Genomic DNA, 17777 nt, shown 5'->3' with positions numbered 1-17777 from the left:
CACCTTTATTTCAGTGCATTTTAATAGCTTTTCACAGTAAGACACTGCTCGTTCATGTGTGCCATATAAATAACATGTGCTCACTCCTGTGGAGTTATTCACGAGTCTGCACAAAGTAGCTAAAATGCAAGTCTGTCAATAGCACTGAGATTATGAGGCAGTCTACAGAGGCATATATACAAGATAATCAGAGGTAAAAAGTCTATTAAAGGGACATGAAACCCAAAACATTTCATTCATTTCATGATTCAGATATAACATACAATTTTAAACAACTTTCCAATTTACTTCTATTATTTCATTTGCTTCATTCTCTTGTTATCCTTTGCTGAAAGGTTTATCTAGGTAAGCTCAGGAGCAGCTAAGAACCTAGGTTCTAGCTGCTGATTAGTGGCTGCATATATATACCGATTGTCATTGGCTCACTCATATTTTCAGTTAGAAACCTGTAGTGCATTGCTGCTCCTTCAACAAATGATACCAAGAGAATGAAGCACATTTGATAATAGAAGTAAACTGTAAAGTTGTTTAAAATTGTATGTTCTACCTAAATCATGAAATAACATTTTTGGGTTTCATGTCTCTTTAATATAACCGTGTTGGTTGTGCAAAACTAGATAATGGGTAATAAAGGGATTATCTATAGTTTTAAGCAATAACAATTTTGGAGTAGACTGTCCCTTTAAATGTGCATTGGTAATTAATTCTACATATAGTTTTTATTAATATGATCTCCATCTGACTGCATTGTGTTGGTTTTAAGTTGTTGTTTCTATCATTGAGTAGTATACCTCTGAAATATTTTTTGAACTAACTTACAAACCAGGGACAAGGGGGCTTGCTGGTGTTCTGGGAATTTCAAGAAACTATTAAATTCTGTTAGCTATATTGATATGTCAATGTGCAGCTGGTTTCTGAATTTTTTTAAGAATGAGAAAAATAAAGAGCAGATGATAATTTACTTTAAGCTCTTACTATATAAACATGACATAGTTAAATATATTGTATTAATTGTTTTATAGCACTGCTGGTGTGTAGGCCATTTTTGTGTATTGGTTTTAACACCTTATTACTATAGTGGTGCTGAATTTCTAAATTTGTTGTACATACCTAGAATGAATTGAATTATCTAACAAATATGATCACATATGGCCAATGCAAGCATTTGCCTTGCCTGAATGATTGAATTGGCCATATGTGATCATATTTTCAAAAATCTTTAACTTTTTATTTTAAATAACTAAGCAAAAGGCAAACATATACATTTTAGAGTTTTCTCATTTTATGGAATTACATAATTTGTTGCCTTACTCCTAATGTAGAGAATGTGTTATGTACTATGTGCCCACATTAATATTGTAATTGACATGTAGTCTGCACTGGTAAAATTAAAAATCCAATCAAAGATTAAATTTAAGGTTTAAGCATGTGATTTACCTTCTAGACAAAGCAAAATTTCTGCAGCATGTGATGTTGAAAAGTATTTAAAAAAATCTCTGAGATACATATTTATTATAATGCAATGCCAAATGTCCCATGTATTTGCTTGGCACAGGTGTGTTTCTAAATTACGTGTCAAGTTATACCTCCAGATAGTGTGGCACACTGTTTGGAGTTCATACTCCAGACCATTCTGTGGATAAACCTTTTCATACCATGAAAATAAGTTTTAACTATCAGATTGTAAAGTTGTTTATGAATTGATTAGGTGACATCAATTAAGGCTGGATACATGTATTATCACTTTATGAGAAGTAGTATATAGTTTCCAATATTTATTTACATTTTATAGCAATTTGTGTTACTTTAATTATACTATTTTACAATTTACAAAAAAAAAATAAAAGCAATAAGAAAATACACTATAACAGGAGTTGTTGTGACATAATTGGATATGCAAATGAAGGAAATATTTTTAAGTTGGATGGTCTAAAATTGTATCTCAGTGTATTAAAGCAGTGCACAAAAGGGCAATATAAAGTAAGAAATATATTTGTACTGCTTGTAGGCCCAAGTTTTGTGTTTTTGTTTCCTTGTATGAATTTTAAAAATATTTTATTTGGCTTTTTACAACTGATTTATTAAAAGGAAATATTGCATTGACATGGCCTACTTGATTTAAAGGGACACAAAGGGTCAGTAGTATATACCAAACATCAGCTACTATAAGCATTAACTGCTTTAGCCTTGAGAACACCTAACAATTAGTGTATGTGCACCAGGTGCCTGCTTATGGTGCCAACATAGAATCTATATGCTTGAATACCAAATGTATCCTTTACATCTAGTTTTTCATAGCCAAAATTGTGCAGTTTCTTTTTTGATTTTTGAAATATAAAAATCAAAAGATTTAAAAAATTTTACAAAAAAAGAAATAATATTGCTATACCACTTTTAACTAAAGATTTGTTTTAAAGGGACAGTCTACACCAGAATTGTTATTGTTTTAAAAGATAGATAATCCCTTTTTTACCCATTCCCCAGTTTTGCATAACCAACACAGTTATATTTTATATATTTTTTACCTCTGTGATTATCTTGTATCTAAGCCTCTGCAAACTGCAACTTTATTTCAGTTCTTTTGACAGACTTGCAGTTTAGCCAATCAGTGATGGCTCCCAGGTAACTTCACGTGCATGAGCACAGTGTTATCTATATGAAACACATGAACTAACACCCTCTAGTGGTGAAAAACCTGTTAAAATGCATTCTTAAGAAGCGGCCTTCAAGGTCTAAGAAATTAGCATATGAACCTCCTAGGTTAAGCTTTCAACTAAGAATACCAAGAGAACAAAGCGAAATTGGTGATAAAAGTAAATTGGAAAATTGTTTAAAATTACACGCCCTATCTGAATCATGAAAGTTTATTTTGGACTAGACTGTCCCTTTAAACTTACTTTAAAAAAACATATTTAATTCTGACTTTAACAGCTCAAATGTATTTATTTGGAACTAGGTATAAATGGTATTGAATTTTCAAAATGTGTATTATAAAACAAAAGTATATTTTATAAATAGTAATGCAAGTGCTGTGCATATTTTGTACCCACTGTGAGCATATGACACATCTTTAAACCTTCTTTACTGCCAAGTACATTGCAGCCTTGATAGTGACCCCAATATGATAAACTAAGGCATTTTAATATCTAGGTTTAAGCTCCAGCACTGTTAAGATATTATTAATAAATATTGCCAGTAGCCTTACGCTGAAATAATTAAGCAAAGCCAATGTATAGGTCCAGGGATAGAGCACTGTGGCTTTAATAATCATAACTTGCATACTCTATTTTTCTGTTTAGCTGTTGTCAAGAATCAAAAGTCTAATGACTGCACTTTGATTAACTTTAACATTATTATGTAGCGTGACAAATAGTTTTTGATGTCTATGTTCAGAGTCCATTCTGTCACAGATCTCTATATATCCCATTTATCTGGGACAAATATGTCCAAAAGTTAGATGTTGGTCTTCTGGTAGATCACTACATGTTAACCAGTATATAACAAAAGGTTTGCAAGACTTCCCATGTTTCCATTATCCAGTATTGATAATATACCCTCAAGCTTAAAATAAATACAAATGTTCACATCTGCTTTACCTGTGTATATTCTCTCACTCTCACTATTATGGCCCTTAAGTTAAATTAAAAAACAAAACAAACAAAAAACAGGTGTAGTTAAAATGTAGCTTAAGCGCGTTAGAACAGCTTTATCACACTGTGCACAAGGACTGAAAATCTACATAAATGAATAGACCTCAAGTACCATTATTCTTAACATTTGTACTTTGGGCTTACCCTCCATAGAATGGGTCTTTAGAACCATTATTTCCTACAATATTGCTGCATAATAAAAATGAATTAATGAAATGCATCTAAGCGTTCCGTCTGATAGACATAACTGTCATCAGCTGTAATCCTCACCTACCCTTTCAAGAACAGTTGTTGCTAGACGTCATTTCCTGTGTTCTCCGGATAAAGATTCTGTTCCCCTTCCACCTAGCTTTATAGTTTGTAGAAGGGGTTGTCAACCTTTTTCCCTGTCTCATTAAACTTGTTTGACCTGTATTGACACTAGCAGTAGATAGCCAACTGTCAAGAAACACTGTTGTACAGTGACCCACTGTGAACAACCACAGGGCCCACTACAAGTGGTAGTAACCATATTTAGCTCTAGAAAACTAAACGGCATCAGGATTCAAAAAATCAGTTTAAAACTGACAATTAACTGGCTAGTTGTGCAATAAAGGTTTTAGATCGCCAATTTAAGTTGAAATAATATGTATAGAAACAGTCAGGAATTGGATGAAACTTGTGCTGTCTTCAATTTTTTTTCTTTACTTGGTCAAAAATGTATATATTACAAGCTTGAATTTGATAAAGTTTTCATGTTTTTTAAAAAGATAAGACAACTAATCCAAACACATGTATATGTCCTATAGACAGTTTTTATTTAAAAGACAATATATACACACACTGTTAAATCTTGCTCTACAAAGGTTTTCTAATATATTAAAGGGATATGAAACCCAAAATTGTTCTTTCATGATTCAGATAGAGCAGGAAATTTTAAGCAACTTTCTAATTTACTCCTATTAACAATGTTCTCTGTTCTCTTGGTAAGCTTTGTTGAATGAGCAGTAATGCACTTCTGCTTGCTGACTGAACACATTTGTGAGCCAATGAAAATCGGTATATATATATATATGCATCCACCAATCAGCAACTAGAATCTAGGTTCTTTGCTGCTCCTCGTCTTTCATAGATAAACCTTTCCACAAAGGATAACAAAAGAAGAAAGTAAATTAAATAATAGAAGTAAATTGGAAAGTTGTTTAAAATTGTATTCTCTATCAGAATCATGAAATAATTTTTTTGTGTTTCATGCCCCTTTAACCTATTTGCCATGATTGATATCCAATTGGTTTCTCTTCTAGAAAGTAAGCATGTATTAGTTCTTCTTTCACTTGGCACAACATTTTCCCCTAACTTTTCCAGATTGGGTTTACCCATTGCACTTGTGTGTGCCTTCCAGTTCAGCAATGGACTCTCTTAGCATAAAGTGTACACATGTTTAACAAAATGTAAGATGCCGATATCTTGCAAGAATATCACGGTGGATATAAATTGTCTTTTTAAGGAGATAATCTTCCACACTTCCAATGACATTTGTAACCAATTAAATGTTACTTGTGTGACTGATTTAAGCCAAGTAATTTCAGTGAAAATTGTCTCTATAAAGGGGTACATCTGATTTTTTTTTCTTTTTACAAGATATGAGATTTCTTACACAAATTTAATTGGTTACCTTTTTGGGTGTACAGTTAGCTGCAGCTATTATTGTAACATTAGCAACTTTTATAGATCAACTAAGGTGTTGATTACAGACAAAGTAGAATGTTTCAAGGGGCTTGTAGGATGTATTCAAGAAGTTCAATTTATATACTAATTATGGACCAGGGACTGAGCCCTACCATTTTTTATACAATAAAAAACATCTTACAGTAAATCGATCCCTTTTTTACATTTCCTAATTAGTCATATTTTGCAAGGTTACAATATTGTTGAATGTGTATATATTCTGAGTAAATATGAGGTTTTACCATTTTAAATGATCAACAGAGTTGACTACTGTGGTAAATCCAAGGATGTTCATGTATAAATTCCAATGGCATTTTCTTTTCTAATTTTTTAAAGCTTTCAAAAATCCATGGGCTCATGGAAGTGGAAACTACATTTGAAAGTTCTGATGGCAGTCCTAATGTGATATGGTTGACGATTTATGGATTGGATTAAATCTTGAACTCTGTTACATCCACTCAAGAAAAGCTCAAAGAATATGGACATCATATTGCTGAATGCCTAAAGAATGAGGGATTCTAAAAATGGACTTCCTTTTAAATGTTTAAAGAACTTTACATTGCATCTTACTTGACAAAATTTAGATTATGATTTGAAAACTTTTTGTGCATATTGTTAAATTATTTTTTAATAAAGTTAACATATGATATTCTAGTTGTTTTGTCTGCTTTCATGGCTTGTTTAAAGTTTTATCTTGTGATGGTTTATATTGATTTTATTGGATCCCATACTGGTGTTTTTATTTAGATTAAGAAGAGTACATGTTTAACTCAAACTTTGTAGTATGGTTCAAAACCTTCTGAACAACAGCCAATGGTAAAACATTGGTCTAGAAGAATCAGAGATAAACTAAGAAGACAAATAAAAACTACTCTATGGGATAGTGATGAAGATTACCTTTTCAAAATTCTTTAAAAAAGTGCGGGGGGCAAAATAAATGCTAATGATTTTTTAAAAAAGTGTGGTAATCTAATGAGTAGCATTGTCTACTTTGTTGCTTGCGCTAATGACAAGTGTTATGACTGAAGACACCCCAGGAGACCACTTTTATCAATTAAGCAATTTTGCTGGTATTTTATATCTACTGTTGTTGCCCTTTCAACTTCCAACCCATCCAAAAGCTGAACATTATGAATGGATAATCAAATTAAAACAATTTTTTTTTAGTTAAGATTCAAGGAATCTTTCATAGGCAAAAGTTGAATGTATTCATCATTGAATCACATGTTCTATTCTATACTATACCAACGACCCAAATGGTTTTAGGGACTATTTTTTGTTGCTTTTAAATTGGCCAATGCTAGCTTTGCAATGATCTTAGAGTTCCTGTAAAAGAATAGGAAGATACCTTTAATATTATGCCAGTGGATTTCCAACTTGTTCAAGATGTATAGCTTTAACAAGACATAAATATTCAGAAATAAACCGTTCTCTTAAGTTTGTTATTATTCAGCCATTTTGTAATTGGCATTGGCCTCATTAATATTCATATTTAACCACAAGAGAGGCGCTATTGAGCAGGGGACATTTCAATAAATTACTTCAATAAAAACAAGCACTGTTTAAAACTAACTTTTGACTAAACAAAACATTTATATAAAAATATGAATACACTTAAAATATTTGAGGGGTTTATAATTTCCCCAGCTGCCCCTTTAAGCACCCACCACACAGTCTTTTCCTTGCCTTCATTTTCTTAAAAAAGGCTAATATTCTATCCACACAAAATGGCTTACTTTTAAACTACTTCCTGTTCCAAGAGGAAGTGATCCTTTTCCAAGGACTACAATATACAGCAAAGTATTAAATAAAATATATGTAAATTAATATTTGTGGGTCCCACCACTGGTGTTTATGAGATCTCAGCCACCCACATATATGTTTGGGAAAGCCTTAATAAATGGGGTACCCCATACTTTTACCCCATCCAAGTGCTCTCTGATAATGGTGGAAATGAAGGGGTGGGTCTTTGGTGCATCACCTGAGTTGTGGGGTAAATGTAGAGAGTGTCAATCACAGGCAGAGCTCAGAGCTGGGAAGGAGCTACAGATGGCGGCTGTGCCTTAGAGAGCATACTCAGCTCGCAGCCTTCTCTTATACTTCATACAACTTTTGGCAACTTTGCACCGCCTCCTTTGGGTTTTTTGTCATCTGGTAACCCCGTTATGTGTCCTGGGGAGTTGGGAACCCCAGAATTGTGAGGCTTTTTGAGCTTTTTTCTCCAGTTCGTTCCGAGAAAAGGAGCCGAGAAATCTGCTTGTTGTTTTCCCAGCTCATGGCGCACCTCCATTTTTGTGCGCTTTGAACAGCCCTTCCTCCCGACCTCATTTGCTGTAATCATACAGTAACCCTAGCACCCCTACATTTATTTATATTTATTTTTTTCCTCACAATCCTTTTTTTCCCCTTGGATATCGTCTTTTAAAAAAAAAATTAAAAAAATCTTTGTTTTACATTTTTTTTTTGGAATGCTACTTTCTTTCGCTTTGGATTAATACATGGACTGAGCAGGTGAGCTAGCAATCGTTTTTTTAACATGAATGCATAGTTTATATGTATTTTTTTCCGCTTTTATTATTTTTTATTCACTTTTGTAAACGATGACGCAATAGTAAATGTTATTTATTTTTGAGGCGAGGTGACCAAAACAAAGTTTGCTGGGCTTCTTGGCCCATTCAAATGATGTGCTGTCATTTTTGGGTGACAATTGTAAATTTAATGTACGTTTTGGGGGGTCTGCTTTGTCCTTCTTTGTTCTCCATATGATTACAGTGACCGGACTCACAGGATCCCCCTCGCCGTAATATGGCTTTAATTGGGGGGGCTTGATTTTTTTTTTCTTTTAACTTTTGACAGTATATACCACTTCAAAGGCCAGCTGTGCACCTGCCCCCCAACATATTTTAACAAAATGATGAAAAATAAAGATAACTCTTCCACACACGAGGACGGCTCGGCTCCCAGCAATGCATCAAGGTAAGATATCCTAACTTTTCATTGCTATTTCCACCACTTTGTATATGTTGTTTACCAGGCCAGCTGTGCCCTCACCTACACTGGCAAACATATTTTGCTGTTTTCGATATTTATTTTCAGCTCTGACCTTGACAGCTTTCTGATTGCCACACCCTATTTTTTTTATTTCAATTTCGGAAAATCGGATTGATCATTGAAGGGCCTAGATACCTAGGCAAACAGTTCCTCAGCATGGCACATAACTTTTGATATTAATAACCCTTTTAAATCTAAATTCAAGTTATCAGGCTTTCCCCATGCATATAGTGAGTGACCTTGTGCTTTAGTCCGTGCTGCATTGCACCATTTTACATTCCAGACATAATTTCAACAATTTTGAGTTTTTATTTCATTTAAGGCCATAAATAAGCCTCGGATTAAATTTGTCGAATTACCCCACAGGAAAAGTTAATGTTTTGGGAAAAGCATTTTTGTATTAGGATTGAATAACTGTTTATCCCATATAAACCAGGTTGTTTTATTAGAAGTATTGATTTATGAAATATGTTATTATGCAGTTTTCCTTTTATTCACAATTCAGAATATTATGAAACATTTCATTTTTCCCCCTTTCATGCTATGCTTTATATTATGTACTTTTTAAATGTCCTACTTTAGTCAGTCTTCTTTTCTCTCCATTCTTTTTCCAATATTGATACATTTAAATAGTCTACAATTTAAAGTTTTTGTATTATTGTTTTTAATGCAGCTATAACGTGTGATATGTATATGCACATACAGAATTTTTATGTAGGTGTTTATGCTGTACATTAAATGTTTTCTTCTTTGTAAAATATCCTATCATGAATAAACATTCAAAATGTGTCAGTTTTGTGTGGGGTTTTACTTCATCCATCATAATTTTTTTTAATATTTATTCATTAGGATTATAGTACTAATATTCTGTGTTATTAATGTTTCTTTTATGGTTATAAATTCATGTAATTTTATATACACTAAATATTTTTACCTGTTTTATGATTATTTTTTTCACTTTTAAGTTACATTGTTGCAAGAGTTGGATTTTTATTTTTAAATATTTCTAGTTGAGTTTAGTAGATGGCTGCTGTTGCAGTTTCCAGTGGTTTTTCGAAGTTTTAAAACTTACATCTTGCTGCTCCTTGATTTTTTTTTTTTTCTTTGAAAGTATGACACCTGTTTGATTTTTTTTTTTTTTGGTCCTTTTTTAAGCTAACTTCCTGTGGGCTGCTGCAAAACTATTAATATGGGTGCTTAAAATATACCCTTATTATAACAACGTTGTGTTGTTGTTGGCATTTAACCTCTTAAGGACATATGACGGCATTTTTCCGTCATAAAACAATTGAGCAAACTGAAAGCTGTGTCCTTAAAGGGTTAAAAAAAAATATAATGTAATAATTCTATGTATGTTCCAGGGTCATATGTACAAAATTGTGTTTTTTTTTTTTTGGTAAAAGAAATCACACATCAATAGAATAAATACACCTACTTCATATTAACTTACACATTATTTAGGATCCAAAAAGTAGTTTTGTTGTTTTTAATTGATTGGGGTTAAAGGCTTTTGGGATTTTTACAACACTGTGTTTTTGTGCTTTAAATGTTATAAAAATACATATTAAATGAATGAGTGTTCCGAATTAGTTACAATCTATTAACATTTTTTGCACAGTGTCAGTAACAAAATGCATTCAACCATGTTTTCAAAGTGTAGCTAGCTTTAATATTGTATTTTGTGTACTTGCATACAAAGTAACCTTATACAGATACTTAGACATTTTGCAACTTCAGGGAAATAGACTTTATATTTTACAATACAATACTATTTTTTTAAATAGCGTATGTATGTATATGTGTGTTTGTTTTGCTTTTTTTGTAAAAAAACCCCCCCAAACTGTTAGATCTTGGAAGTGTGTGTGTGTGTATATATATATATATATACTTTTTTTTTGCACATTTTCTAAAGCAAACTTTTTGTACAGTATATGAGATTTGAACACTGCAACACATTTTGAGTGGCAGCCATTTTAGAATAGAAATCGCTTTTAAATTGTGAACGTGATTGTACTTTTTTTTTTAATTTAGTGCAAAGGTATGTTGTATGTTTGTGGGGGAATGTAAACGCATTGATAGTATGTACACTATGGATAAACAGCAGACACTTCTCAAAATTTTGTACAGGCTCTACTGGTCACAAAATGGCTTTTTCTTTGTGCTGCATCCTTAAGCTGACATTCTGCAATGCACTGTGTACTCCTTAAGCATAGAGAGGAAGTTGCACAGGAGTTCAAAGGCCGTCTTTTGCTTACTGTGGATCTGATTGGATGCCAGCTAGCTTGGTAACAGGGGAGGTCTACAGTATTGAAAAGCCTGCCCCCTTCCGTGATGTCATCGGCAGAATTCTTGGAAAATTGCCCCTTCCTTTGACAAGAAAGCTACAGCTTATTCAGCATGCTTTTAGACAGGTTACTTCATAGGATTGCTAATTCATGAATATTTTCATGCATGTGTGTATATAAATGCATTAATATTAGTAGTTTTCAATTTCCAAACTAGGTATTTTCATTTCAGTGCAAATAATTAAAGATTAATGCAGAAATTCTTCGTATTTTCTTACATTTTTCAATGAACATAATTTACTTTTAAATCTTTATAATACAAACCTTAATCATTGATGCTTAATAAATAACAAAACTTAACAAGAATGACTGAGAGCTGCTGCTGCTGCATTAGTGCCTCTTTTTTTATTTTTTTATTATCTAAATGTAAAGTAACTGGTTGTGTACTTTGTGTAATCTGCCACCGTTGTTTTTTGTCTTATAAATAATAAAATCATGAATGAGTGACACCTAGAAAAGCAGATGTTAAAATATATATATTTTTTTCTGTGTTTACATTCCTTTGACTGTATTCTTGGTATAAAAACGTCTTCAGAAGAGAGAGGTGCAAGGGGGGGGGGGGGGACTGCTGTGCACCCCATTTAGCAACCATAAATTGCCCATCTTTCCATTTTCTGCTAGATTGATGTCATGGCAGGCATTTTTCAGAATACAGTGAAGCTAATCAAATTTAATGACAGGCAGAATCACTTCTCATAGAACAGTTCCCAAAGTTTACTGAAAAAAGCTTTCACTTTTCATGTTAAAGATACATAACACAAGTTGGGATACAAAATATAATATGTACATACTTTTACCTGCAAATTTTATACTGCAGTGGCTCACTATTAACACTTTGTTTTTAGTTTCTGAATTGTAAAGCTCTACCTCCCCCCCCCCCCCCCCCAACACACACTTCCTTCTATGGCTCTATCTAACTAGTTGTTTTGGTAAAATGCAAAAATGCATAGGGATTTTCTGCTGGAGAGTAGGAGCTGTGAACTCAGTTGAAATACAATGCCTGTGTCTAAGCACTGATAAGGGGCGGTGGAGTTGGCTGCTTCAGACAGCTTTGCTATGTAATTCATTTTGCATATTTTTGAAAAATTATTTTAAAATACTTGCCAGCAATTTGTAAACTTTGCTTTAAAAACAAAACAATTTTTAATTTCTTAGCCCTATTAGGATATGTACTGATCTCAACCTGTTTTGTCCCATTTAAATATTTGGTAACTAGAGCGTACTGCAGTGAAGTGCTGTGCAATGCATTGCTGCCCTTTTTGGCATCCATGGGGTTAATTGTACTCCAGACAGGCTGTGTTGTGTCTCAGCAGGGCATGAGGTTATGGGGGAGGGCCTGCTTGTTGCTTCCTCCTCTTAAAGGACCAGAAAGTTCAAAGTATTCCAGCACCATGGTAACTCCTTAAAGGGACATTAAACCCAAATTTTTTCTTTCATGATTCAGATGGAGAATACCATTTTAAACAACTTTCTCTAATTTGCTTCATTCTCTTGATATTCTTTCCTGAAAAGCATATCTAGATAGGCTCAGTAGCTTCTGATTGGTGGCTGCACATAGATGCCTCATGTGATTGTTTCATTCATGTGTATTGCTATTTCCTTAACAAAAGATATCTAAAGAATGAAGCAAATTAGATAATAGAAGTAAATAGGAATGTTGTTTAAAATGGTATTCACTACCTGAATCATGAAATATTTTTTTTGGGTTTAATGTCCCTTTAATCAAGGATTGCAGGTGTGCAAGCTACCAAAGATCAGCACCTTAGTCTCAAGTATAAGTACGTTCCACAGTGTGACACTTTTGTTATGTTGGCTTAAATAAATATTTCCATACTTTGAATTGGTGGTGCTGCTGCTATCCTCTACTTGGAACTTCCTCTTAAAGGACCAGTAAATACAGTAGATTTGTACACATGCATGATAAAACAACAATGCAATTCAAATGAGTAGTAGATTTTTTTTTATTTCTTTTCTGCCAATTTTCAATTTTGTCTATTTCCCCTCCCACTGTAACATGTGACAGCCATCAGCCAATCACAATTGCATATATCATATTTAGTGAATTCTTGCACATGCTCAATAGGAGCTGCTGTCTCAATGTGTAAATATAAAACGACTGAGCTTATTTTGTTAATTGAAGTAAATTGGAAAGTTGATTAAAATTGCATGCCCTATCTAAATCATGAAAGTTAAATTTGACCTGAGTGTCCCTTTAAGCTGCTTATGTTTTGATTTACAGCTCATGCATTAAACCTCATCCAGTGAAGTAATTCAGAAACACATATGAAAAGACACAGATTCTGAGTGTTTTGTATAAATACCTATACTGAGTCTCAGACTTTAAAAAAAGTTTTAGTGCAAACTGAGGCAATAAAAATCACTCAAACTGTGCATAGTCGGATGTCGTGCAGAATAAATAGCACATTTATAAAGGGTATACAACCTACAACATAGCATAGACGTAGAAAATGTCATAAACATACACATATATGCAAGTTGTAACAAAGCAACACAGAAGGCGGATGGTCATAGAAAATAGTTGTAAAGAGCGGAACAGAAACACAATTTAAATGTTATAGGCCAATATCATATCAACCTACTACTGACTGTATTGTGGTGGAAAGTTCTCCATTAGTATTGCACAAGATTTTCCACATAGTTTAAATACCGTCCCTTAAATAGTGGAGCCGATATAGTGTAGACTTGCATGCAATCAAATCATGATTAGTTGGAGTTATGTACCATTGGAGAAAAGTGGCACTGTAAGCGAAGATGGTTAGTATTGCGGCAGTCAAACGGGCCATAGCAAAAACAGATAGAAATTGCAGGAGGGTATTCCTTTGATTATAAAATACCCCTCTGTCAACTGCACATTTCTTATAGAAGGCAAAGTTATAGGAGCAAGTAGTAGAATACACTATGTGTGGAAAAAGCAAGGCAAAAGCAACAGTGCAGGAGGATACCTTTTATAAGTGTACTCGTACCCCTCTGTCTACTGCACCTGAAACCAAATTTACCAAGCTTGCGAGTTGCTCCAAGTAATTCCATCCGAAGACTGCTACATTTGAAAACCATACAGTCCGCTACATATGCCAAGAAATTTTGTTAGTATCCTCCAAAGAGAAATGTTCCTTACAACAGCTTGTGTTGGTTCTATAGTACGCTTGAATCCTCCGCCATTCAGACAAACAAGTCAGCGTGTAAGGTCACGTGAACCAGTCGACCAATACCAACGTAAACCCAAACATTTAGGAGCTACAATGCTTCCAGTTTCTGGTAAACAGGTTTGCATATATCTCAAAATAACAAGACTATTGCATTGAGCAATGATGATGATTTTTTATTTGACTATACATTTATAAGTTGACAAGCTTTCGGAAGAATTCCTTTCTTTCTCAAGTCTGAAGCAATACTGAGAAAGGAAGGAATTCTTCTGATAGTTTGTCAACTTTATAAATTTATAGTTAGTCCAAAATAAAAAAAAAAATTATAATTGCTCAATACTCTTGTTATTTTGATATCTAAATCTCTGGACTAACACGGCTACTCCAATCATCAACGTGTGTGTGTGTGTATGTATATATGTATATATATATATATATATATATATATATATATATATATATATATATATATATATATATATATATATATATATATATATTTTTTTTTTTTTTTTTTCCACTGTGTATCTGCACTCGCTATTCAAAGATAGTCAGCAACCAGGGTGCTCAGTCAAAATTTCACTCGCTGGATTTAGTTCAAATAATACCTTATTTATTCAATGGTGACGTTTCGGGGTACGCAAACCCCTTCCTCAGACCAGGTTTAGTCTGAGGAAGGGGTTTGCGTACCCTGAAACGTCATCATTGAATAAATAAGGTATTATTTTAACTGAATCCAGCGAGTGTAGTCCCTACTTGTAGAGATATAGAGAGAGAGAGATAGAGAGAGATATAGAGAGATCTATAGATAGAGATATATAGAGAGAGAGAGATAGAGAGAGATATAGAGAGAGATATAGATATAAAATGTATGTAGAGAGAGAGACTCACTCTCATTGTGTAGTACATTAACAAATCTAGACAAACCAGAAGGCTTGTTTTTCCCACAGAAAACCTCTGAATTACATTGTTTCCAATGCAGAAAAGGATTCTGGGTGAGATATGCAAATTAGGTTCACATTGACTCACTTTTTACTTAAATCTGCTTTTACGCAGACTCCCTTTATGCCAAAGCATCCCTGTTCACACAGCTTATAAGCTTAGCTAGGGTTAGTACAGTGATTCAGAACTATCCCAGGACAGCCTGTTTTGTGGTGTTTGCCACTCATCATTACCCAGAATCCTTTGCTTCATTGGAAACAATGTAATTCACCGGTTTTCTGTGGGAAAAACAAGCCGCCTGGCTTGTCTAGATTTGTTAATGTACTACACAATGAGAGATTTTCTATATATTTTGTGCTTAGTGGAGGATTTTAAACTCTTCGCCTTCCCATAATTTTAAATGTTGTATTTTGCCCAGAAATCAACTTCACCCAGCAGTGATTCAAACCTACTCCCAGCTGATGAGTGGCAAACACCACAAAACAGGATGTCCTAGGATGGATATAAGCTGTGTGAACAGCGATGTTTTGACTAGGGTCTCCACCTCAGCCATGTTTTCCTGGACACTTATGAGTTATACATGCTGCAGGGTGTGCAAGGAGGAATTCATATTCCTCCCTGCAGCATGTGTAACTTATAAGTGTTTTGTATTTTAAGGGACGGGTGGCAACCCTAGCTTTGGCGTAAAGGGAGTCTGCGTAAAAGCAGATTGAAGTAAAAAAAGTGAGTCGTGAACCTCTTTTGCATATCTTACCCAGAATCATTTGCTGCATTGGAAACAATGTAATTCAGAGGTTTTCTGTGGGAAAAACAAGCGGCCTGGCTTGTCTAGATTTGTTAATGTACTATTTTCTCTATTTTGTGCTTAGTGGAGAATTTTAAACTCGCTTTTCGCCTCCCCATAAATTTAAATAAAATAAATTATATATATATATATATATGTTTTGTATTTTAAGGGACGGGTGGCAACAATGTAATTCAGAGGTTTTCTGTGGGAAAAACAAGCCGCCTGGCTTGTCTAGATTTGTTAAGATTTGGGGAAGGAAGCTCTCACGGCAGGCTGCATATACTTTGTGCAGAAGATTTCTGATTTTCATGACTTCTCCTGAATGTAAATCACTAAGGCCCGACACCCAGCTTAGTGATTGTTTAGCAAGGATCGTATGCATTATTTAGCAGTGTGATCTACTCCTGTCACACCCTCTGCTGAAACAGTCAAACTCATGTGCGATCAGAAGGTGTGACAGGAGTAGATCACACTGTACTTGTCTGCAGCAATGGGCATTATGCTAATAAAGCATATTAGGGATAAAATGTGTGTAGTAGGGTTAACCTTTAGTAGTCTGCAGTATGCTTTTGCAGTTCTGAGAATTAGAAAATACTCCATGGGAGCCAAGCCGGATTTACCGCACGGCTATTGGCTAAATATTACACATACACAAAGGCAGAATAGTCTAGCAATAATGGAATAATATTTAATAAAACTTTAGTGGCTCACATAGAGCATGCATATATTTTTCTATAATTTATTTTTCTTTGTATTTTGGTATCTTTTGCTGAAGAGCATACACGTTTAAGTTGGTTAGGCAAAAGAGTCTATTTATTTTTGGCCTTTTTAATTTTTGAAAGGTGTTTCTTCTAGCTCTCACACTTCTTGTTAGCTTTAAAATGCTTTAATATTTCCATACAAACACACACACACACACACACAGCATTTTCAGTTCCTAAGGTTTGCTTATCATTACAAATATACTGCCCCCATAACTTTTTACCAAGGTTCTGGAAACCCTGTTTTCTGTAATCAGAGCTCAGGGTATATTGATGGCTCAGGCTTCATCTTAACCTTTTATCAATTTCTCATACTAAGTCTTTTGTCGTTCCTTCAACAACATGCTTGAAGTATCAGTGTTTTAAAGAGCTCTCTGTCTCCTCAGCCTAGGGTGTCCTTTCTGGGATTGGTCAAAGACTCAATTTCAATGACACTTTCCTTAACAGATTAGAGGAAATTTAAAGTTATTCAACTTGTGCCAAGCTTCAGTCTTCTCCCGGTCCTACTGTAGCTCTCTTTTTATGGAAGTGCTAAGTCTGATGATTGCGGCATATGATGCCATTCCATTTGCTCAGTTTCACATGATACTTTGTCAACTTTGCATGTCTAGTCAATGGTGCAATCCACTATCTTTTTGTGGTGGACTAATTACCAGTCAATTTCTCAGGAGGCATCCTTTCTACGTCCATCCTGGACAATGACAGATGCAAGTCAGGTTGCGACGCAGTATGTGGGTCCATGAGAATAGTAAATTCTGAAAATGGAGAATATAAAATCTATAGCAATGATTTCTTTATCACATCAACGAACAATATACTAACACTCCAGTTAATAAGGGACGTCTGCCATTTAAAATAAAATGGCTCTTCAAATCTCTGAAGAATGAAAAATATGAAGCTTATCCCCATTTGAGGAAAATACCCTAGCAATGGAAGTCACTGAGGGGTAGCTATTTGAGTAATATCCAAATCGATAGGTAGGTGTCATGATACAATCATGTGGAGTAGTTGATACCTGGATTGGCTACCCGGCAGAGGTGGTATTGTGGTGTGGAAAGGGTTAGTGTGAAATGTGTTTTCAAGAAAGCTGTAAGCTGAGACCCCCCCCTTCCCTTCCCCCCACTCCTAGTCTAGTGTTTTTTGTGTAACTGTGTGTAGGAATGCAGAACGCTCCTCCCCTTGGAGACTGATAGTGGGAGCTAAGACTTGTTTGCATTGGTCGGACTCGTTGTAAATTATAACCAGGGCGTTGTCTTTGACTAAACAAAGAAAGTTTGGTTTAACTATGTAACAGACTTGGGGGGCAGAACTGCCTAGGACTCAAGCCACTAACATCTGGAATGGCATCTCTCCACATATCTAAAGGAACT

General features: G+C 34.4%; 1 protein-coding gene across 4 annotated transcripts in view; it reads left to right on the top strand.

Moving 5' to 3' along the window:
* The window catches only part of CHD2 (chromodomain helicase DNA binding protein 2), a 1035232-nt gene that overhangs the window by 13898 nt on the left and 1003557 nt on the right, over positions 1-17777 (top strand). Inside the window, exons 1-2 of one of the 4 annotated variants that reach the window (XM_053717627.1) lie at positions 6045-7868; positions 8214-8333. The exons of 2 other annotated variants lie outside the window; for them this stretch is intronic. In XM_053717627.1, coding sequence (XP_053573602.1) covers positions 8269-8333 — 65 coding nt within the window. In that variant the 5' untranslated portion in view covers positions 6045-7868; positions 8214-8268. Of the gene's footprint in view, positions 1-6044; positions 7869-8213; positions 8334-17777 lie in introns of those variants that run through there. One more of the 4 variants, XM_053717630.1, reaches the window with a different exon arrangement.

The sequence above is a fragment of the Bombina bombina genome, chromosome 6, assembly GCF_027579735.1.
Source record: "Bombina bombina isolate aBomBom1 chromosome 6, aBomBom1.pri, whole genome shotgun sequence".
In the NCBI taxonomy this organism is placed as follows: domain Eukaryota; kingdom Metazoa; phylum Chordata; class Amphibia; order Anura; family Bombinatoridae; genus Bombina; species Bombina bombina.
This window is presented reverse-complemented; position numbering and strand designations above follow the sequence as displayed.